The 24,102-nt window shown below is 51.4% G+C and overlaps 1 protein-coding gene and 1 long non-coding RNA gene across 11 annotated transcripts in view; both read left to right on the top strand.

Moving 5' to 3' along the window:
* The window catches only part of CFAP100 (cilia and flagella associated protein 100), a 51,256-nt gene that overhangs the window by 17,579 nt on the left and 9,575 nt on the right, over nt 1-24,102 (top strand). For 9 of the 10 annotated variants that reach the window (XM_082345686.1, XM_082345684.1, XM_082345690.1 and 6 more), the window contains 11 exons: nt 4,225-4,269; nt 4,460-4,560; nt 6,346-6,532; nt 8,066-8,133; nt 8,206-8,369; nt 8,670-8,750; nt 9,138-9,319; nt 9,559-9,591; nt 9,670-9,796; nt 11,810-11,858; nt 11,936-12,093. In XM_082345686.1, coding sequence (XP_082201812.1) covers nt 4,225-4,269; nt 4,460-4,560; nt 6,346-6,532; nt 8,066-8,133; nt 8,206-8,369; nt 8,670-8,750; nt 9,138-9,319; nt 9,559-9,591; nt 9,670-9,796; nt 11,810-11,858; nt 11,936-12,093 — 1,195 coding nt within the window. The remainder of the gene's footprint in view (nt 1-4,224; nt 4,270-4,459; nt 4,561-6,345; nt 6,533-8,065; nt 8,134-8,205; nt 8,370-8,669; nt 8,751-9,137; nt 9,320-9,558; nt 9,592-9,669; nt 9,797-11,809; nt 11,859-11,935; nt 12,094-24,102) is intronic. The other variant, XM_082345687.1, reaches the window with a different exon arrangement.
* Nucleotides 12,103-22,308, top strand: LOC309607302. The gene is made up of 2 exons (XR_014232362.1): nt 12,103-20,875; nt 21,270-22,308. It is a non-coding gene; the product is annotated as an uncharacterized lncRNA (long non-coding RNA).

Below are 24,102 nucleotides of genomic sequence, written 5' to 3'. Positions count from 1 at the left end.
TTTATTTATTTTTGGCTGGGTTTGGTCTTCGTTGCTGCGCACAGCCTTTCCCTAGTTGTGGAGAGCAGGGGCTACTCTTCGTTGCGGTGCGCGGGCTTCTCATTGCTGTGGCTTCTCTTGTTGTGGAGCACGGGCCCTAGGTGCACAGGCTTCAGTAGTTGCAGCACGCGGGCTCAGTAGTTGTGGCTCATGGGCTCTAGAGCACAGGCTCAGTAGTTGTGGCTCACGGGCTTAGTTGCTCCGTGGCATGTGGGATCTTCCTGGACCAGAGCTCGAACCCGGGTCCCCTGCATTGGCAGGCGGATTCTCAACCACTGTGCCACCAGGGAAGCACCGCAGATGTATTTTTTTTTAATAATTTTAATTAATTCATTAATTAATTTTTATTTTTATTTTTGGCTGTGTTGGGTCTTCGTTTCTGTGCGAGGGCTTTCTCTAGTTGCGGCAAGCGGGGGCCACCCTTCATCGCGGTGCGCGGGCCTCTCACTATCGCGGCCTCTCTTGCTGCGGAGCACAAGCTCCAGACGCGCAGGCTCAGTAGTTGTGGCTCACGGGCTTAGTTGCTCCGCGGCATGTGGGATCATCCCAGACCAGGGCGCGAACCCGTGTCCCCTGCATTGGCAGGCAGATTCTCAACCACTGCGGCACCAGGGAAGTCCCGTAGATGTATCTTGATGCGTTTCTGGGGAGAGACGAACTCCACATCGTCCTACTCCTCCGCCATCTTGAGGGCCCCCCGCTGTGAACATTCTTGTGTGTGCCATTCTGGGGCTGTTTCCCCTGGGTGTATAGGGAGGAGTGGAATTGCTGGCTGGATGTTAAACTTTCGTAGCTGCCGCTGAACAATCTTCCAGAGCGACTGTAGCAGTTCACAGCCCACCAACAGGTGTGAGGGTTCCAGTTGCTCCACACCTCTCCAACGCCAGGCACACATACTTCCTTTTTGTATTACCTGGTCCTTTGGGTGTGCATTAGTATCTCATGTTCCCTGTGACCAGCGAGGGCAATTACTTATGTTTATGGGGCATTGATGACTCTGTGCTGTGAAACACCTGTTCCTCCGCTTTCGGCCCACTTTTCTATTGGGTTGTCTGTCTCCTTATTTTAGTGATTCCTAGGAGCTCTTTACATATTCTGATTACAAATCATTCGCCAGTTCTAAGTATTGCAAGTACCTTCCCCCACTGTGTGGGTTGCCTTCTCTCTCTTCGTGGTGCCTTTTTTTTTTTTAATTTAAATTTATTTATTTTATTTTTATTTTTGGCTGTGTTGGGTCTTCGTCTCTGTGTGAGGGCTTTCTCTAGCTGTGGCAAGCGGGGGCCACTCTTCATCGCGGTGCACGGACCTCTCACTATTGCGGCCTCTCTTGTTGCGGAGCGCAGGCTCCAGACACGCAGGCTCAGTAGTTGTGGCTTACGGGACCAGTTGCTCCGCGGCATGTGGGATCTTCCCAGACCAGGGCTTGAACCCGTGTCCCCTGCATTAGCAGGCAGATTCTCAACCACTGCGCCACCAGGGAAGCCCCGTGGTGCCTTTTAATAAACAAAAGTTTCTACTTTCGTAGTTCAATTTACTGATCACTTCCTTGTAGTTAGTACTTTTCAAGTCCTGTTTTAAAACTCTTTGCTGACCCCCAAGGGCATGAAGATATAGGTTTATTGGCTCTTCTATGCACTTTTTTTTCATTTCACAAGAATATCTACAAACCATCCCTAATTGATCTAATTGTATCCATTTTGTTTGTAGGTTTTTTGGATTTTCTACTCCATCACCTTGAGTGACATTATTTTCCCTTCCTTTCCAATCCTTACGCCTTTTATTCTTTTTCTTGCCTTATGGCATCATGAGGACCCTCATTACAACACTGCTAAGATTGGCATCCATGCCTTGTTTCCAGTGTTGGGGGGAAATATTTTACCTAGCGGTTTCTTGTGGATACACGGATCAGTTTCCCATTGCTGCTGTAACAAGTTACCACAGACTCCGTGGTTTAAAACACACAAATTTATTAGGGTTCTAGAAATCTGAAGTCCAAAATGAATCTTACCAGGCTGGAGTCAAGGTGCCCCCAGAGCTGGCTCCTGCTGGGGCTCCAGGGGAGAATCTGTTTCCCGCCTTTTGCAGCTTCTAGAGGCGCCTGCGCTCCTCCACCCCCGAGAGCAGCATCTTCCCGTCTCCGTGGCATCTCCCCAGCTCTGTTTCTGCTGCCCCCCCTCCTCCTGCTGCTCCCGACCTCCGTCTTATAGGGCCCCTTGTGATTATATTGGGCCCCTGTGGATAATCCAGGACCATCTTCCCGTCTCAGGGTCCGTGATCACATCTGCGAAATCCCCTTTCTCTGTAAGGGAACACAGTCACAGGCTGGGGACTAGGGCACGGACGTCTTTGGGGGCCATGACTCAGCTCACCATACTTCCTTTGGTCAGATCAGGGATGTCTGCTTCTACTCCTAGGTTGCTAAGACTTTTATTCAAAGTAAGTTTTGAATCTTAAAAAGCACTTTTACTGCATCTATTGAAATGATCGTATAATTTTCTTCCTCATTCTGTTAATGGGGTGTAGTACATTGCTTGATGTGTATATGTTAAACCGACTGAGTTTCTGGAACAGTCTGCCTGGAATGATCACCATTCTGGGTTTGGGGCTTGTCTTCACATCACCCACTGATTCCCTTCACGTTAGCGCTAAACATTCCCTTCTTCCCTGAATGCAGAGGCAGTTTCTGCTTCGGAAGCTGGTCTCGGCGTAGCTACTTACGGCTGCGTGGCCTTGAGGGGCTTCTAACCTCTCGGTGCCTCTGTTTCCTCACAGGGGTCGCGGTGTTTCCCACCTCATAGGGTCGTTAGGAACATTAGTCCTTGCTGACTGCCGCAGTTAACCTCTTCCACAGAGGCCGGCTGCACTGCCAGAAGGCAGGGTGGAACTGACACGGCCCCTGCTGACTTCCCCCCCTGGGCTGGGGCAAGGAGCAGATAATTTTTCTCTATTCTTCTCAGTCTGAGCACGACTCAGTTTTTAAAACTCTTTTCTGATAGGAGCTAATCCTTACAGAAAAGCGGCAAAAAGAGTAAAAGGTTTTGTAGCGTGCCCGTATTTGGGCTTCTCTGACCCCTCCTCAAGAGGGATGCAGATGAAGCGTCCTGGGCGCGTCCGGGGTCGGGATGCAGACCCCTCTCACCGGGCTGATGTGGGGGCTGCCAGGCTTCTCCTCTGCAAGCTCGTTTCCCTGTGGGAACTGACACATGTCTTGTGTGGAGGTGCTTTGAGACTGTCAGGGCGTAACTTCATGTCCCTTTAACGGCATCCTCTTTCTGGGGGTGAGGGCGTACAATGGGACCGACCTCCAGGAAGGCAGGTCAACCTAAGTCTCTGAAGCCTGGAAACTGCTCACAGCCCTCTAGTCTCCCTTCGGAAAATCACTCCGAGGGCCAGTCAGTGATGGCGCAGTGGAGGACTCAGGATGTCCAGGGCTGTGCCGTGGGGACCGCGTTTGCCATGCGAGTGTGCCACATGAAGCAGTGAGTTACGGTAGCCCTTAATATTTCCTTATGCTGTTCACAAAGAATTAGTAACTTTCAAGTGTTTTTTTTTTTTTAAGGAAGGTATGGAATTATCAAAAATGTGTATTGAAAAGTATTAGGAAAAAAATACCCCTAGAAATGTTATCAGCAGTTGTTTAAAATGGAGTTCTTTTTTATATATGATATTTTCTTTTACTTTTGAGATTGTTTTTTAAACAATAAACCCTGTTTCTTCTGAATCAAGGGTAGTGGGGGAAGAAGCAACCATAGTTTTAAGCCCATAGTTCGGTGCCCTGGCTTCCATCTTCTCTGACACCTGTGAGCTGTGCTGTGCGAACCTCCCCCTTACTACTGGGAGGGAGGCAGCAGGATTGCGGTCCTTGGCAACCCTCACCTCCCAGATTCCTGCCCTGCCTTCCCAGACGTCAGGCACTCTGCCCTCACCAGCTCCCAAGCCCAGCCTTCCCCTGGGAGGCTCAGGGAGACCCCTGCAAGGACAAAGCGCAGGGCTCCCCCTGCCCCCCGCAGGCAGGTGCCTCAGCCCCCGGGGCAGCTGCTTCCATCACTTACGAAGGGCAGGTGGAGCTTCTCTCCCCTATGGACTGGGGGTTCCTGAGACTTTAAGTGAGAGAGGACAGAGGGCCAGGAACGTAGCACAGGTCCTGAGACACAGGAAGGTCTGTGTTCACAAGGTCTCTTTCAGATGACAGGGACAGAAGCCCGAGTCCAAACAGATTAAACCAGACAGGTAAGTTTACAGAGCTGGAAGGTCCAGGGGTGGACTTCAGGCACAGCTGGATCCAAGAGAACATTCGCTGCTCGCTTGTGCTTTCATGGAAGCTCCCTTGCTGGGTTGGGAGGGTGCCGGGACCCCAGAGGCCCAGATCACCGGCTGGAAGAGCTGGCTTGTTTCTCCAGCGAGGCATCTCCCTCCCCAGGGTCTGCGATTGTTCCCGACCAGTCGGCTAATCCTTTCCATGTGTCCGGGGACGTGGATTTCTTCTTGCTCAGAGACCAGGAGCGGATTAAGTCTCTATCAGTGAGTACCTATCGAGGAGCAGCCTGCCCGCAGCTCCTCCCTCCCTCACACGGCCGCAGCCAGACTGCACTTTGCTCAGGTCACTCTCTCACTCTGGAATAGTCAGTGGCTCACCACTTGCGATGAAAGCAACTCGCAGCTGCCTGGCCCCAGGTCTCTTGTCCCACTGTCTTACCAGCTTCATCACCACTGTTCCTGGGCTGTTGTCAGGGTGGGGGCGTTTCTGTGGCTACAGCCTCAGCCACCATGCCTTAACTTCTGCCGTCCCCTGCATGAGATGCTGTCCCCTCCTGAGACTCTCCCTGACCTTCAAGGCCCTCGGAAACCCCCCGCGTGCTCTGACCTTGCACAGTCCCCTCTCACTGGAATTCTGGGAGGCCAGACACACACGCACACACACACACGCCCCAGGCCGGGTTTCTGGGACGCACTCTCACACGCTACAGGCAAGGCCTGCGTCCCGGGCTCCCTCATGGGCTGACTGTGTCCACCCCGACTCAGGGCTCAGCATCTGAGATTCCTTAGAGCAGTGGCTCCCTCTGTGACCCCGATCAGGACCAAGGACACACAGGGACTTGCAGGTCCTCCAGCCCCACCCCTGTGCCTAGGATCCAGGCGGTGCCATCGGTGTTCCCCACCTCCTGCCTGGAAGGAGGAGCGACAGAGACACAGAGCTACTCTGAGTGGCGCTCGTGGCAACATGCACACACAGGACTTCCCCTTTCTCCACCAGTGCCAGCGCAGCCTGGACTTTCTTCTCCCAGCCTGGCCCAGCCTCAGGGAGCCTCTGCCTTCCTTCCAAAAACCCCTGTCCCCACCTCACACTCCTCCGCCCAGCACAGCCCCCGACCTCCTCACGCTGACCCCAAGCAGCTGCCCAGTGTCTTTAAATTGCAGACCGTCTGCCCCTGGAATTCTAGCGGGTGACATTTTCCCAACTTCATTGTACATGGATGTGCAAATTAGGGTCCTGCCACAGATTAGAGGTGGAAGAGGTGTTGCACGCGGCAGGACCAGCAGGAAGTAGAATTTGACCAGGAGAAGCCAAATGAAGACCCACGTGAGGGCTTATCTGATCAGGCAGTCGGGGTCCTGAGCCAGCAAGATCCCCAGGGCTTGGACAGCAGGGCACTAGGCCTCGGGAAGAAGAGTCCCTCACCCCACCCTACACTGAGACCCTCCCAAGTGCAGGGCTGGGGCGGGATGCAGTCCTGGGGGTGGCCGGCCAGAGGCCAGGCAGGGTGGGGAATAGGTAGGGAGGTGCAGACCCCCGCACGTGACCACGGGCTGCCCACAGTGAGTAGGGAGCTTGCAGATCAAACTCGGGATTTCGTTTCTTTTGGAAACTCCGAGGATCTAGTTTCCCTCAACGTGGGTTTGTCAGATTTAGCAAATCACAATACAAGACACTCAGTTTAAGTGTGAACTTCAGACAAACGAGGATCATCTCTAGTGAGTGTGTCCCTGCACCACTGATCTGGAATGCGCATCTGACCCGCATCCTGGGATTCATCTGGCGCCCCGCCTCCCTGTCAAGCCCTGGGCAGCTGTGCTCAGGAGCCCAGAGCAGTTCCCGCAGGCTCACAGCCCCAGGGTCTTGTCCGCAAGCCCCTCCGCACATGTGCGCCGCCACACGGCCAAGTGCGCGCCTCCGCAGCATGCGCGCTTCCGAAGCCCCCGCCGCCCCGGACAGGGCGACGCGGAGAGGACTGGTGGGCGGGAGAGGGTGGGTGGCTGGCCCCGTGCAGCCCCGCCCGACCCCGTTCCCCTACCCCGCCCCCCCAGCATCGGGAGCGACAGAAGCAGCTGCGGGTGCACGAGAAGATGACCTACTCGTCCCAAGTGGCGGCCAGGCACGCCAGCCTGCGGCGCGAGCTGCAGCTGGAGGGCGAGGTGGCGGACCGGGAGGCGCGCGCAGAGCAGCTACGCATCTTCCGCGAGCAAACGGCCTGGAAGCTCGCCATGACCCGAGGTGCACCCCTCCCCCCGCCCCCCAGCCCCGAAGTCCCAGAATCCCGTCTTCGCCCTTGCGGTCTGAGCAGTGCGTTTAAAGGGCTTGGGAGATGCGGGGTTGTGGTGCAGTGTGTGTGTGTGTGGCGGGGGTCTTCTCTGTGCCTGACCTTTGCCTCCCGGGGTACAACATTGCGTGCATTCTGAATGCTGAGCTGCACGGTGAATGCAGGCTGGACAATGTATAAAATGTAGGCATTTCCCTTGGTGGCGAGCATCTGAGCTTCAGCACGGAGTGGCTTCTCTGTCCGGGGCAAGTCAGCTTTGTACCGCAGCTTCCTCTCCTGGCTGGGAACAGTACCGGCCTCATGGGTGGTGCGATTCAACGTCTTCAGACACTGCATGTAGTGAGAGGGAGCCGTGTGTGTGTGTGACCTGTTATTATTTTTATGACCCTGTAGGAAATCTGAAGTACTAAAAATGCACTAATACTCTACCAGTGAAGTATAAACCACTAAACTAGAAAGAAGCGATTGAGATCAGAGAGTCCTGGACCCCATGGGCTACAGGGGCCCTGAATGTGACTTTGAGCGTGGAGAGAGCCCCAGCCTCTACCCCCGACGCCCGAGGCTTGTTGCTTTGGGTAGGAAGCCCTGAGCTTGCTTGGACGTTCTCTGTGTGGAGCTCTGCACCAGGGAAGCAGCACTGAATGTGTTTTGTCTCTGCCTCGCTGTCCATTTCTAAGACCTGGGAGCAGCACGTGGCGTCTGGGTGGGGAAGGCTGGACCCAGCAGACCTGACTTCCAGTGACGAGCCCAGGGAGGCCAGGCCAGACATCTAGACTGAAAACGGAACTCCTGTACCACACCGGGTTCTTCGGCAAAGGAGAGGATTTGAGGGAAAAGGCCGAGAGCCCCACGGTTCCGTCCACAGCTGGGGAGCCTCCAGGCCTTCCTGGAGAGGAAGGCAGGGAAGGAGGCCCGCATGGGCCTTGAGCCCAACTGTGATGCCTCCCTGATGGTACTCCGGAAGGTGGTCCCGATGCCCACCTTAACTTCCGCCTGGCTTAAACCCTGCCAGGGTAGACTTAGCTGCTGCCCACATTGTGCCCTGGAGGCTTAGGGCACCCCAAGGAGAGATCATGCTGCCCCATTTTTCTCTCACCGCCCCCATTCTCTCACTGTCCTGGCCGATAGACCTCTCATCATTAAGTCCAGCCAGGTAAGACTTCCAGGGTGGGCGTGTCCAGAGCTTCATTCCAGGTGAGAAGGGTGCTACAGCAAGAGAGGCTCAAGTCGGACATACGGAAGCACTTCCCACCTGGCCAGTCTCTAGCCATGGAGACTGTACTATATCAGCAGAGCCTGCTTTCCTTTTGCTGGAGCCAGAGCTGGCTCTCTCGCGGTCCCTGTAGTAATCTGGGCCTCACAGCCAGGCAGAGCACCAGCCCGGCAGGCTGGCCCCACACTGCCTGGCTGTGCCCATCCCAGGCTGCAGGCTTGGGTCTCTCTGCCACCGCCTGCCCGCCCCAGATGCCTCATGCCTCTTGTTGCAGAGAGGAAGATGGAACCTGATAACATAAACAGCTACATCGACCAGAAGCGGCAAATGTTCCTCATCCAGGTAGGCTGGCTGCCCCACGGGCCCAGCGGGCTGTCCCTGTGAGGGGTGTGACTCCTGCTCCGGTGCCCTCAGTACGCCCTGGATATGAAGCGGAACGAGATCCAGCGGCTGGAGAGGCTGGCGGCCCAGGCGGAGGCCGAGCTGGAGCAGGCGGAGAAGTTTCTGGAGAAGGACGCTGCTCTATTTGACGAGTTCCTCAGGGAAAACAACCGCAGCTCCGTGCAGGCCCTGAGAGTGTGAGCTGCCCGGACCCCGGCCTGTGCACACTCACCACCCAGCCAGCCCCGACCCCGGCCTGCTCACACCCACCACCCACCTAGCCTCACCCTGGGCCTGGGCACACCCACCACCCAGCCAGCCCTGACCCCGGCCTGCTCACACCCACCACCCACCCAGCCCCGACCCCGGCCTGCTCACACCCACCACCCACCCAGGCCCCTCCTTGGCAGCTCCCCCACCTCCGGCCTTGACTGAAGGCAGAGTGGACACCCCTCCTGAACACCCTGTGATTGGCTCCCTCCCCTCTCCACCCCCAGGGCTGAGAAGGAGTCCAAAGCAAAGATGGAGAAGATCCTCGAGATCCGTGATCTGACCACCCAGGTCATGAACCTCAAGAGGTGAGGCCAGGCGGCAAGCTGGCCCCTGCGCCATCCCCGCCAGCACATCTCCGGGAGCCACAGGAGCCCCATACAACACACACCTCTGAACCTCGGCTCTCTCAGGGACCCCAAGCCCTGCGGGGCTTTTTCAGACGAGGCGACCGAGGCCAGGAGGGAGTCGGTGGCCTTCCTGAGGCCACGCCACCGGGACAGGGCTTGCTCCACCCAGAGAGCGGCTGCAGCTCAGGGGGCATGAGCCGTGCTGGTCCCGGCAGGGCGGCCTCCTTCCCCGCACGCGGTGTTCCGGGGCCCGTCCTCCAGGAGGACTGGGAGCTCTGGGCCCGGCCTCCCCTCCAAGGCGCCCAGGGACGGAGCCTGACTTCGCCCGTCCCCTCCCGGGTCTAGTGAAATCTCCAAATCTGAAGACACTCTGCAGCATTACAAGGTCTACAGGGATTTCCTGTACAAGCTGTCGCCCCCGGAGTGGCTGGCGGAACGGGAGGGAAAGCGCTCGGCTCTCGCGAGGACCAAGGAGGCGGTCGAGGCCTTCGAGGAGAACGCGCTGCTCTCTGCACTTGGGGACGGAGGTAGCAGGAGAGAGAGGGCGTGCCGGGTGCCCCTGGAGCCTGTGTCCAGCCGGCTCCAGGCCCCGGGCCAGGCCCCTTCCCCGGCTTGCAGAGCCCCCCGGGCTCAGGCCACACACTCCTGGGAGAATTGCCGGCTCTCAAAGCAAACCTTGCCCCTGCCGCTGAGGGGGCCCTCGGGGAGGGTCCTGGGGAACCCTGTGCCCCTGAGCCACCTGAGGCTCCTCCCTTGCTTCCTGTAGGGCCAGAGGTCAAGGGCCAGACGGGCCTCAGAGGTATGTGGCTGCCCCAGGCTGGGGGGGGGCCCTGCTCCGGGCTGGGGCACATGGACAGCCCTCCTCTGCTTCCTCCAGAGGAGCAGGGCCCAAAGAAGCCCGCCAGGCTCCTGCAGGTGGCGCAGCTAAGGCAGGTCCCGTCCGGCACTCTCCACCACCAGCAGGGCACCCAGCCCAGTGTGCCTGGCAGGCTGGACCCCAGAAGGTGAGTGGGCTTGGTGGGGGGGGCGACGGAGGTGACTGGCCTGCTGCGGAGCGGTCCCCAGTGGCTCTGGCCAGGGGCACCCCGGCTTGGGGGAGAGGGTGAGGAGGGCCTGTTTTTAGCCTGGACGGTCTGGAGTCAGACTTAAGCCTGAAAAGCAAGATGTTTCCCAAGCAAAGCTTTCTTTTTGTCTGATTTGGTGAACTTGAGCCTGGGGTGGCCCAGTTGGGCACTGGTGGGACAGACACAGATGAAGCAGCCAGGTCGGCGCCTGGGACAGGACGCACCTGCCCATGCCCTCTGTGGCAGGAGTGCTGGCTGGTGGCTGGCAGAGCCCCCGAGCCTTTCAAGAGAATCAGGAAGTCTGAATTTTCATATAAAAGTCCCAAATTTTAACTGTGACAGTTACTTTTAAGTCTTTTAAAAAACACGGTAAGGGACAAACAGAAATCAAACAGATCCAGACCCGGTGACTTGCCGCGTGGTCCCTCCGACACCCACCTCTGGGACCACCAAGCCCCCCTGGGCTCTCCTGGGTCTCTTCCTGCAGTGCCCTGACACCCCCCCTGCACCCCCACTGTTCTCCAGCAGTGACAGGTGACAACGGGACAGACCTCCTGCCCCACTCCCTCCTCCCTGTCCCCTCGCTCCTCCAGCCCAGCCACCCCAAACCCCGGCCCCTCCTGCGGGGCTGCCCATGCGGCGGGGAGGGGGCTGGGGCACTGAGCAGCCAGGCAAAGCGGGAGCCCTGGCCCTGCTTCCAGCACCTGCCCTCGGGGCCAGGGCGGCAGAGGCCAGGAAGTTGCAGCAAAGCACTGCCATGGTCGCACTTAGACCTTCTGTTACTTTCTTCTCTGATACTGTAGTGTTATTGACATATCACCAACTGCACAAGCCAGGCACACGCAACAGGTTAACTGTGGTCCCTGGAACCCCTGTCGGTGGTGCTGTTTCCAGCTGAAGAGGTTACATGTGTGTGCTTCCTTGCCCTGGGTTGCCCTCAGCCCTGGAGCTCCCAGCGGCAGGCTCCTGTCGGGACAGACCCTGAGAACAGAGGTCTGGTCCCGCCCTCTACTAGCCATGTGACCAGGGCCACTGAGCACATGTGGGCAGGTCGTGGGCTGCACAAGGCACTCGGCCGAGAGGGCAAGTGCGGGCTAAAGTCCAGCCCAGCCCCGGGCTCTGTCCTCCTGGAAGGAGGATTCTTAGAAGGGCACCTTCTGGGCCGAGAGTGTCCTAGCGGTGACCCTGGCAGGTGACTGGCTCTCTGGGCAGCGTGTTTCTCATTTGCCGAATGGGCGTCAATGTGCACACAGGCTGGGGCACAGGCCTGGGAGTGTGTTAGCTGTCGGCGTGGGCCCTGCGCTGTCACCTCCGTACTTCACGAAGGTCGGGGCCTGGAGTCTCTCAGGCCTCGGCCCAGCTTGCCGCGGCTGCAAGCCTCCCTCGCCAGCTCCGGGGCCAGCAGAACCTGCGTGTCTGCTAGGGTGCAGGCTGGAGCAGGCCGGGAGGGGCGACGAAAGCACGTTTGAGGTCGGTCCAGGGCCCCCTGCAGTGTCGCAGCCCAAGCAGCCTTTCCTGTGGCCTCTGGGCCCACCCAGCACGGTCCCTGCCCCGTGACACGCGTGTCGCAACAGCTTTGCGTGGGACCAGCAAGGACACGTGCCACGGCCGAACCTGACAGAGGAGGTGGGGAGAAGAGGCCCACGGTGAATGGGGAGCCTCAGGTGCACAGCTGCCGAGCACCTGGAGTGCGGGAAGGGGCTGGTGGGGCGGGAGCAGAGCCGCTTCGGGACGGGGGCTCACAGGCCCCGGGAGGACGCGAGCTACAGCCTGACCGGAACGAGAGGAGCTAGTTGGGTGCTGACACTCTGCCCCTGGCTGCTGTGTGACAGCTGGGGGCCGAGAGGAGCCTGGTGCCACCGTCTCGGCCACTTGAGGGACAGAGGAGGGGACGAGGGGCGGGCATCACCAGGCGTCACGCCCTCAGGCCTCCCTGACCCTGTGTCTCCGCAGGGCCCGTTCTACCCTCCCCGTGCAGGAGGACCCAGACGGCGACGGGGAGGTCAGTGCCTGCTCTGGGCGGGGGCCGCAGGAGCCGGGCCCGCACCATCCAGCAACCCCACGTGGCTCTGGTTGCAGGAGCGGGAGCTGGAGCTGTACTTCACGGAGCCCCAGCAGCTCCTGGATGTCTTCGTGAAGCTGGAAGAGCAGAACCTCTCGCTGATCCAGAACACCCAGGAGATGGAGGAGGCCTTGGAGGAGCTGAGCTTCACCCTGAAAAACACCCAGATCCGCATGTAGGTCTCAGGCCGCCGGGCGCCCGGGCAGCGAGGGGGCTCTGTCACTGGCTTTCATCCTGGGGCCTCCCACGGCAACGGGGAGCTGGCTGTGCACTCCCCACCCTGTGCATGGCTTCAGTGGCCCTGCCCTGGCCTCAGTTTTCTGGAAAGCTCCATCTGAAGACTTAAGGCCTGGCTCTGGGGAGAGGGTGTGTCTTCTTGGGCAGGGGGCTGGGGTTGGGAGCAGGTCAGGCCCCTCCCCACCCTGGAGCAGCCTGTACCCAGAGGGGGAAATCTCCAAGGACCTCTCGCGCAGGGGCTTATTGCTGACACTAGGCCCCCCAGAGCTGGTCTGGGCAGGGTCAGGCTGGGGCACCACGTGAGGCCTGCTGGGAGCCAGCAATCATCCATTTATTCCCGAACAGTGACTAAGCACCTCTTCTGGATCAGGCCGGGGTCTAGGCTCTCCAGGGATAAGGTAAGGCCCTGCCTCATGAGCTGACAGCCCATGGGAGCAGACTTAGAGGCTCACAGATTTGACTTGTAGGTAGTAACACATGCTAGGAGGAAAAGAAAGAGTGATATGAGAAGGAGGCCAAAGTGGAGTGTCGCAGCAGATGGGAGAGGGTAGGGGAGGCTTCCAGGGGAAGGTGTCCTTTAAGCCAGGCACTTCCTGAGCGATGGAAAGCCACATGGAGATCTTGGGGGAAGAGGGCTGCACGCAGAGGGAAAGCACGTGTAAAAACCCTGAGGTGGGAGCCAGCCCAGGGCTATGATGTGCCAGGGGAACCATGTTCTTGAGTGCGCATGTCTTGCTGGCCTGCATCCTGCCTTGGAGAATTTCCTACTGAGAGTCTCCAGAATAATACAGAAACTTAAGCTCTCAGGAAAGACTGTTTCCTTGAACCTGGGAGGTGGCAGAGGTACAAAGAGAGATGAGCTGGGGAGAGGCAGGCGGCCTCCCAGACTGCAAGACCCTGGTAGAGGACGTACACATGCACCCATATGCCTCATAGCAGGATCCTGGAGGGGCTGTCTGGTAGCTGGTCTTCAGCCAGCTGAGCCATCCCCAAGATCACCAACAGTTTATTTCCAGGGCAGTCACAACCCATATGCATTTAACTTCCATGAACTCAACCATCGTTTCTTTTTTTTTTTTTTCACACACACACACTGTATTTTATTTTTACAAGAGATAAATAGACTGACACCAAACATTGTACATGGATGACCACAACAAAAGCAACAATGATTGCAATTACCAAACATGAAACACACTCATACTATGTCATAATATTGACATTCAGTCCAGTAATCCTCCACTGTAACAGCTCCTTTACTTTGCAGTGAAAATTGATTTGTATATTCTTTGCCTCTGAGTCCTTGTGGGATTTTTTTTTTTTTTTTTAAATTCAGACAGAAAGTCACAAAAATTATACTCATCCTCATCAGTTCACTCAGTCCCATGTAATTCATTTTTTTTATATTGATCTTTTGTTAGCACTTTTATGAGTTCATCAGTTTTTCATTAGAGTTCTGAAAATGCTTATTCATTCAGTTCAGCAGTACAGTCAGTTACCAGAAACCTGTACTTGTCAGAGTCTTTTCCATGAATTTCTTGAAGATGAAACCCTTTTATAGGAACATATTTGCAAAATCATCAGAGTACACCCAGAACTGTCTGTAAATGACAAAAGACTTAAAAATGACCACGGTTAAAGATTTGATGAAAGTTCATAATAATGCAGTTGACAAGAAAATTAGTTATTTCTGAGATATACATTTTAAAGTAATAACTAGGATTATTACTTATAACATTATACCAGAACATATAAGATTTTTAGAAATTTCATGTAATGTCTGAAACATTTATATTAACATATTTCCATACATATTTCCATACAAATACAAATATAAGATTTTTAGAAATTTCATGTAATGTCTGAAACATTTATATTAACATATTTCCATACATATTTCCATACAAATACAAATATAAGATTTTTAGAAATTTCATGTAATGTCTGAAACATTTATATTAACATATTTCCATATAAATAACCCAATGAAAGTTTAGTATTAGTTGTTTTGTTTGTTTTTTTATACTGCAGGTTCTTATTAGGCATCAGTTTTATACACATCAGTGTATACATGTCAATCCCAATCGCCCAATTCAGCACACCACCATCCCCACCTCACCGCAGTTTTCCCCCCTTGGTGTCCATATGTCCATTCTCCACATCTGTGTCTCAACTTCTGCCCTGCAAACTGGCTCATCTGTACCATTTTTTTAGGTTCCACATACATGCATTAATATACGATATTTGTTTCTCTCTTTCTGACTTACTTCACTCTGTATGACAGTCTCTAGATCCATCCACGTCTCAACAAATGACTCAATTTCGTTCCTTTTTATGGCTGAGTAATATTCCATTGTATATATGTACCACAACTTCTTTATCCATTCGTCTGTTGATGGGCATTTAGGTTGCTTCCATGACCTGGCTATTGTAAATAGTGCTGCAATGAACATTCGGGTGCATGTGTCTTTTTGAATTACGGTTTTCTCTGGGTATATGCCCAGTAGTGGGATTGCTGGGTCATATGGTAATTCTATTTTTAGTTTTTTAAGGAACCTCCATATTGTTCTCCATAGTGGCTGTATCAATTTACATTCCCACCAACAGTGCAAGAGGTTTCCCTTTTCTCCACACCCTCTCCAGCATTTGTTGTTTGTAGATTTTCTGATGATGCCCATTCTAACAGGAGTGAGGTGATACCTCATTGTAGTTTTGATTTGCATTTCTCTAATAATTAGTGATGTTGAGCATCTTTTCATGTGCTTCGTGGCCGTCTGTATGTCTTCTTTGGAGAAATGTCTATTTAGGTCTTCTGCCCATTTTTGGATTGCGGTGTTTGTTTCTTTGATATTGAGCTGAATCAGCTGTTTATATATTTTGGAGATTAATCCTTTGTCCGTTGATTCATTTGCAAATATTTTCTCCCATTCTGAGGGTTGTCTTTTCGTCTTGTTTATGGTTTCCTTTGCTGTGCAAAAGCTTTGAAGTTTCATTAGGTCCCACTTGTTTATTTTTGTTTTTATTTCCATTACTCTAGGAGGTGGATCAAAAAAGATCTTGCTGTGATTTATGTCAAAGAGTGTTCTTCCTATGTTTTCCTCTAAGAGTTTTATAGTGTCCAGTCTTATATTTAGGTCTCTAATCCATTTTGAGTTTATTTTTGTGTATGGTGTTAGGGAGTATTCTAATTTCATTCTTTTACATGTAGCTGTCCAGTTTTCCCAGCACCACTTATTGAAGAGACTGTCTTTTCTCCATTGTATATCTTTGCCTCCTTTGTCATAGATTAGTTGACCATAGGTGCGTGGGTTAATCTCTGGGCTTTCTATCTTGTTCCATTGATCTATGTTTCTGTTTTTGTGCCAGTACCATATTGTCTTGATTACTGTAGCTTTGTAGTAGAGTCTGAAGTCAGGGAGTCTGATTCCTCCAGCTCCATTTTTTTGCCTCAAGACTGCTTTGGCTATTCGGGGTCTTTTGTGTCTCCATACAAATTTTAAGATGATTTGTTCTAGCTCCGTAAAAAATGCCATTGGTAATTTGATAGGGATTGCATTGAATCTGTAGATTGCTTTGGGTAGTATACTCATTTTCACAATGTTGATTCTTCCAATCCAAGAACATGGTATATCTCTCCATCTGTTGGTATCATCTTTAATTTCTTTCATCAGTGTCTTATAGTTTTCTGCGTACAGGTCTTTTGTCTCCCTAGGTAGGTTTATTCCTAGGTATTTTATTCTTTTTGTTGCAATGGTAAATGGGAGTGTTTCCAAAATTTCTCTTTCAGATTTTTCATCATTAGTGTATAGGAATGCAAGAGATTTCTGTGCATTAATTTTGTATCCTGCAACTTTACCATATTCATTAATTAGCTCTAGCAAAAAAAAAAAGGAAGAAAGAAAAAAGAAAAAGAAAACTTCGGAACTTCACTGGTGGTCCAGTGGTTAAGACCTCGCCTTCCAATGCAGGGAGTGCAGGTTCGATCCCTGGTCGGGGAGCTAAGATCCCACATGCCTCACAGCCAAAAAACCGAAAACTTAAAACAGAAGCAGTATTGTAACAAATTCAGTAAAGACTTTAAAAATGGTCCACATCAAAATAATCTTTAAAAAAAACACAAACTTTAAAAATATAACAAATAAACAATTTGAGTAGGCCTGTCTATTAAGGAAATTTTATCAATAATTAATAACCTTCCATGGGCTTCCCTGGTGGCGCAGGGGTTGAGAGTCTGCCTGCTGGTGCAGGGGACGCAGGTTTGAGCCCTGGTCTGGGAAGATCCCACGTGCCGCGGAGCAACTGAGCCTGTGTGCCACAACTATTGAGCTTGTGCTGTAGAGCCCGCGAGCCACAGCTACTGAGCCTGCATGCCACAACTACTGAGCCTGTGTGCCACAACTGCTGAGGCCCACACGCCTAGAGCCCATGCTCCACAACAAGGGAAGCCACCGCGATGAGAAGCCCATGCACTGCAACAAAGAGTGGCCCCCGCTCGCGGCAACTAGAGAAAGCCAATGTGCAGCAACAAAGACCCAACACAGCCAAAAATAAATAAATAAAAATTAAAAGAAAAAAACCTTCTAAAACACAAGTTACCAGGGCGAGATGGATTTACTGGTGAATTCTACCAAACATTTAAGGAAGAGATAACAGTTTTCTACAGTCTCTTCCAGATGATAGAAACAGAGGGAATACTTCCTAACTCCTTTTCTAAGACCAGCATTCAGCGTTAACCTACCTAGTAACAAAACCAGACAGAGACATTACAAGAAAAGTACAGTATCTCTCATGAACAGAGATGTAAAAATCCTCAACAAAATATTAGCAAATTGAATTCAACAATGTATAAAAAGAATTATACACCATGATGAAGTGACATTTTTCCCAGGTATGCAAGGCTAGTTTAACATTTGAAAATCAATTAATGTAATCCACCACATCAGTAAGCTAAAGAAGAAAAAAGCACATGATCATATCAATAGATGCAGAAAAAGCATTTGATAAAATCTAATACTCATTCATAATAAAAACCCTCAATAAACTAGGAATAGAGGAGAATTTCCTAAACTTGATATAGGATGTCTACAAAAGCCCTACAGCTAACATCATACTTAAAACTTTCTTGCTAAGATCAGGAACAAGGCAAGGATGTCCTCTGTCACCACTCCTTTTCAACATCATACTAGAAGTCCTAGCTAATGCAATAAGGCAAGAAAAGGAAATAAGAGGTATACAGGCTGGGAAGGAAGAAATAAAACCTTTGTTCACAGAACACATGGTCATCTGTGTAGAAGAAATGAAAGAATCAACAAAAAAACTCCTGGAACTGGTAAACTATTATAGCAAGGTTACAGAATACAGGGTTAATATACAAAAGTCAAGCACCTTCCTATATATTCGCAATGAACAAGTGGAATTTGAAATTGAAGATATATTAGCGTCCCCCAAAATGAAATGCTTATATAGCTAACAAAATATGTACAAGATCTGTATGAGGAAAGCTACAAAATTCTGATAAAAGAAAGCAAGCCATGTTTATTGGTAGGAAGACTCAATATTGTCAAAATATCGGTGCTTCCCAACTTTATTTTTAGATTCAGTGCAATCTCCATCAAAATCTCAGCAAGTTTTTTAATGGATATTGAAAAACTGATTCTAAAATTTATGTGGAGGCAAAAGACCTAGAATAGCCGACTCAGTATTGAAGGAGAAGATCAAAGTTAGAGAACTGGCACTACCCAACTTCAAGACTTAATTGGCAAAAGAATAGACATGGAGATCAATGGAACAGAATAGAGAACGCAGAAATAAACCCACATAAATGTGATCAACTGATTTTTCACAAAGGGACAAAAGTCGTACGATGGAGCAAGGATAGTCTTTTCAACAAATTGTGCTGGAACAACTGGACATCCACATGCAAAAAAAAAAAGAATCTAGGCACATACTTTACACCCTTCACAAAAACTAACTCAAAAATGGATCACAGACCTACTGTCTAAAATGCAAAACTATAAAACTAGAAGAAAATATAGGAGAAAACCTAGATGACCTTGGGTACGGTGATGACTTTTTAGATACAACGCCAAAGAAGACAGTCTGTGAAAGAAAGAATTGATAAGGTGGACTTCATTAAAAATTTAAAATTCAGCTTTATGAAAAGCAATGTCAAGAGAATGAGAAGAGAAGCCAGAGACTGGGAGAAGATATTTACAAAATATATGATAAAGGGCTGTTGTCCAAAATACACATTGTTAAAAATTTAATATTGTTAAAAAATTGTTAAAATTTCACAATAAGAAATAAACAACCTGATTTAAAAAATGGGCCAAAGATCTGAACTGTCACCTCCTAAAAAAAATAGATGGCAAATAAACACATGAAAAGATGCTCGGTATCATATGTCCTCAGGGAAATGCAAATTAAGACAACAGTGAGAGGGAATTCCATGGCGGTCCAGCAGTTAAGACTCCGAGCTTTCACTGCTGAGGGCTCCGGTTCTATCCCTGGTCGGGGAACTAAGATCCCACAAGCTGTGAGGCGTGGCCAAAAACAAAAAACAAAAATCAAAACCGAAATACCATTACACAGCCATCAGAATGACCGAACTCAGAGCACTGACAGCACCAGGTGCTGGTGAGGCTGTGGGGCAACGGAAACTCTCATCAGTGATGGTGGGGATGCCGCATGGTGCAGCCACTTTGGAGGACAGCTGGGCAGTTTCTAACGAAACCAAACGTACTCTTACCTTAGGCTTCAGCAATCATACTTCTTGCTGTTTACCCAGGGCGGTAAAATCTTATGTCTACATAAAAACCTGCACATAGATGTTTCTAGCAGCTTTAGTCATAATTTATTCAAAACCTGAAAGCAACCGAGATGGCCTTCAGGAGATACAACCAGACAGTGGAATGCTATTTGGTGCTAAAAAGAAGTGAACTGTCGAGCCGTGAAAAGACATGGAAGAAACTTAACTGCATATGACGAAGTGAGAGGAGCCAATCTGAAGAGGCTACAAAACCGTATGATTCCAACTATACGACATTCTGGAAAAGGCAAAACTATGGAGACAGTGAAAAGATCAGTGGTTGCCAGGAGTTGGGGGGAGGAGGGATGAATGGGGGGAGCACAGGATTTTTAGGGCAGTGACAATACTCTATGTGACACCACAATGATGGGTAAAGCCCACATCCATAGAATGTACACCACCAAGGGTGAACCCCAGTGTAAACTGTGGATTCTGGGTGATAATGATGGGCCCATGTGGGTTCATCAGTTGTGGTAAACGGACCACCCTGGCGCGGAATGTCAATAGTGGGGAAGTGGGGGGCAGGGGAAATTCAGGAAATCTCTGTACCTTGCACTCAGTTTTGCTGTGAACCTAAAACTGCTCTAAAATATGAAGTCTGTATTAAGAAACATATACAACAGCAGATGAGCAGTGTATTCCCACAGGGGAAGCAAGAGTGGCCGCGTTAGAGACGGTGTCCTGAAACTCTCAGGAGCGCCGCAGCGGAGTCAGGCAGAGCAGCCCAGGGCTGGGCTCACGCCACGGCACCGGCAGGCGAGCGGAGGGACGGTGCGGCCTGCCCACAGCACTCTCATTAGGTGTCCACTGCTGCTGTGACAAAGTAGTGCAAACCGAGGGCCTTAAAGCAACCCAGAATTATTCTCTTACAGTTCTGGAGGCCAGAATCGCGAAATGGGTCTCGCTGGGTTAAAATCAGGGTGTCGGCAGGGCTTCGTTCTTCCCAGAGGCCCTGAGGGAGAGCCCTTCTCTGGCCTTTTCCAGCTTCCAGAGGCCACCTTGCCCTTGCATTTTCAAGCCAGCAATGCCAGTGGAGGCCTCCTCACCTCACACTGCTTGACTCTCTTTCCTGCCTCTGTCTTCCATTTACAAGGACCCTTGTGATTACAATGGGTCCAACCAGATAATCCAGGACCATCTCTCCATCTCAAGGTTAGCTGGCTAACAACCTTAATTCCATCTGCAACCCTGGTTCCCCCTTGCCAGGTAATGTAATATATTCACAGGTTCGTGGGATTAGGGCATGGACCTGTAAAGGGGACCGTTACACACCATAGGAATCTACTGAGCAGTAAAAAGGAACAGACTATCAAGCCAGGCAATGATGCGGGTGAACCTCACACACATTATCCTGAGGGAGAGAAGCCAGGCACCGGAGAACACCTACTATCTTATTAATCGGGAGGGCCAGAACCAACTATGTTTGTGATCCATTGCTGCATCGCAAACTACCCCAAAACTTGGTGGCTCAGTCTAACACACATTTATTATCTCAGGCTTTCTGTGGCTCAGGGACCTGTGCACGGCTGGGCTGGCTTCTCTGCTCCGGGGCCTCACGGGGACTTCTGTCCGGGTGGAGGCTGGGCTGCAATCATCCCAAGGCTCTGAGCTCTGAGCTCCGAGCTCGTTGCACATGGCTGCTGTCAGGATTTGGTTCCTGGCTGGTCCTAGGCCAGAGGCCACCCTCAGTCCCTGCCACGTGGGCTCCTGGATATGGCAGCTTGCGTGCAAGCCAGAAAGCCAGCGGAGAGAGTCTCCTAGCAAGACGGAAGTCAGGATCCTCTGTAACCTGGTCACAGAAGTGACGTGCTGCCCGCACTCCACTGTTGAGAGCAAGTCGCTGAGTTCAGCCTGCGTTCAAGGTGTGAGCATCTCGGAGAAGCCAAAATGAATGCAGACTTCAGCCCATCAGGTGCCTTTGGCTGGGGCAGGGGAGGGAGGAGACCGAGGGGCACGAGGAAGTTTGGGGGTGTGAAAAGGCCCTGTACTTTGATTATGCTGGTCCTTACACGGCGTGTACATTTGTCTAGCCCCGCCGTACACACAAAATGGTACATTTCTGATACGTAAAATTAAACCGCAACCACAAAATATTATTTGGTGAATTCAGGACCTTTTAAGGCTGACTTGGCCAGTCGCCTCTGTACATTGACTGGGCGCGTCAGGTCGCAGGACGAGCGGACAGGGCATCATATATTCTCTGTCAGGGAGGACTGTCAAGGGTACCGCGCGTGAGGAGTCGCGTGCGACCCTGAGGGCGAACACCTCCTTGAATTGCACGCTGGCTCCCTGACTTCCTCCCTCAGGTCCCAGCCCTCTCCCTGCTGTGAGCTGGTTGAGACGCTCACTCCCTGGGCCCTCCACTGAGGGCCAAGGAGAGCCCAGACCGGGAAGACGGGCCCGAGACACACAAGAGACACAGGACAGGCCGAGGTAAGGACAGAGCCTGAGCGCCAGGGTCAGTTCTGTGTCTCCAGACAGGGCAGAGGTGATGGGACCAGAGAGAAGCCAAGCGGAGGTGCTCCAGCCAGAGGGAACCTGAGCCCCTCCCCGTTCTGCCATAGTGACCGCAGGAGCAGAAAAGAGAAATTAAGCCTCAGTCCCTTCCTGGAAACCACGCAAACCTTCCTCCAAGAAGGACCAGCCCAACCAGGAAGTCAGAAAATGCGCAGGAAGGAGTCCAGCAGGACCCCAGACAGTGTCGCTGGAGGTGAGGGTCAGTGTTGCGGTAGCTGGGGCCACCAGGACGAGGCCAGCCACACCCAGCAGAAAGCACTTGCCCATGCCGGCCTCGGCTGAGCCACACGCCGTGTAGGCTGAGTCTTGGCACCCACGCGAGGCACCTGCAGCCCATGACTGCCGCTCAGACGTGGAAACAAGACTCCATGGCCCGGCGGAGACCAGCTGGCATGTCAGCCTCCAGCCCAGGCTCCATCCCGACACTCAATCAAAGCGACACAACTCACCTTAGGTCCCGGGACTGGATGTGCACTGACTTCCAGCTCTGAAGAGAAGCAAACAAAAACTGTCATCGGGGGCTTCCCTGGTGGCGCAGTGGTTGAGAATCCGCCTGCCAATGCAGGGGATGCGGGTTCGAGCCCTGGTCTGGGAAGATCCCACATGCTGCATAGCAACTAAGCCCGTGTGCCACAACTACTGAGCCTGCACGTCTGGAGCCTGTGCTCCGCAACAAGAGAGGCCGCGATAATGAGAGGCCCGCGCACCGCGATGAAGAGTGGCCCCCGCTTGCCACAACTAGAGAAAGTCCTCGCACAGAAACGAAGACCCAACACAGCCAAAAATAAATAAATAAATTAATTAATAGATAATTAAAAAAAAAAAACTGTCATCGGAAACATGAGAAAAAACATTCATGAAGGGGATGAGTTTGAGAAATCCTAGTAAACGTAGACACTGTGAGAATTAGGGGAACGTCTTAATTCCTCTCTTGAGAGGCTTCACCCCCGCCGGGGAAAGAGCCGTCAGGCACAGGGAAGCCCACCGGGGTTAAGAGCATGACGAGGACTGAACACGGCGACAATCAGGCGGACAAAGCGGGCAGTAGGCTGGGGCAGCTACCAGAGCTCCAAGGAGAAGAACAGGTGGCACTGCGGGAGAAAGGGCAGGGCACGGAGACGCCTGCAGGTGCCGAGTGGGAGGAATTCCAGGCGCCAACAGACGGAAGGCAGGAGAGGCAAAAGCCAGTGCACCGGCAGGTGAAAACCGCTCTGGGCTGAACCCAAGGCCCCGGTGCAGGGAGAGGAGCTCCCACTGGACACCTCCACGGGGGTAAGAACGAGAAGAAAAAGCTAGGATGCTGGAGCAGACAAGGAAAACAAACAAAACCTAGGTCCTATGAAGGAACCAGAGCCAAGCGTGTGTCATTCGTTGCCTCCAGAATCCTAATGCCAGGGTCTAGGCGAGCACGGCTCTCAAGTTTGAGGGGTGAGAAGGGTCTCTTCATTTTTTTTCTTTTTTATTGTGGCAAAATCCACGTAAAATTTACCATCGTAACCATTTTTAACTGTGTGGTTCTGTGGTATTAAGTACATTCACAGTGTTGTGCAGCCGTCACCTCCATCCATCCCCGTGACTCTTCATTTTGTAAAACTGCAGCTCTGTCCCCACTAAACACTGACTCCTCTCCCCCTCCCCAGCCCCTGGCTCCCACCATCTACTTTCTGTCTCTGTGGACATGACTGCTATAGGGCCCTCATGTAAGTGGAATCGTACAGTATCTGTCCTTCTGTGTCTGGCGTAGTTCACTGGGCATAATGTCCTCAAGGTCCATCCGTGTTGTTGCAGGTGTCAGAATGTCCTTTTTTTGTCAAGGCTGAATAATATTCCATTGTGTGTGTAGATCACATTTTGTCTCTCCATTCATCTGTTGTTGGACACTGGGATGCTTCCATGTTTTAACAGTTGTGCATAATGCTGCTGTGAACATGGGTGTACAAATATTTAAGACCCTGCTTTCAGTCCTTTGCGGGTATATGCCCAGAAGTGGAATTGCTGAATCATATGGTAACTGTAGTTTTAACTTTTTGAGGAACTGTTTTTCAATGTGAAAAGGCCCTATACCTTGATTATGCTGGTCCTTACACAGCATGTACATTTGTGAAGCCGCATCAAATGGTATACATAAAATGGGTACATTTCTGATATGTAACTTAAACCTCGATAACAAAATATTATTTGGTGAACTTAGGAGTATTTTGAAGATCTGTCATTAGGTGGGTTAATGTTTATAATGTTTATAATTGTTATATCTTCTAGCTGTATTGAACCTTTTATTAATATATAATTTATTAATATATAATGTTCTTCCTTGTCTCTTGTAGCCTTTTATGATTTAAAGTCTGTCTGATATTAACATGGCCACTCCTGCTATCTTTTGGTTATATTTGCATGGAATACCTTTTTCATCCTTTGACTTTTGACCTGCTTGTATCTTTGGATTGTGAGTCTCTGATAGGCAGCGTCTAGTTGGGTCATGTGTTTTGACCCATTCTACCAATCTCTGTCTTCTGATTAGAGAGTTTAATCCATTTACATTTAAAGAAATTACTAATATGGAGGGACTGACTTCTGTCATCATGCTATATCAACCTTTATAGCTCTTTTTTTAAAATCTCTCAT

The sequence above is a fragment of the Balaenoptera borealis genome (genome assembly GCF_965194805.1).
Source record: "Balaenoptera borealis genome assembly, chromosome: 12".
NCBI lineage: Eukaryota > Metazoa > Chordata > Mammalia > Artiodactyla > Balaenopteridae > Balaenoptera > Balaenoptera borealis.
This window is presented reverse-complemented; position numbering and strand designations above follow the sequence as displayed.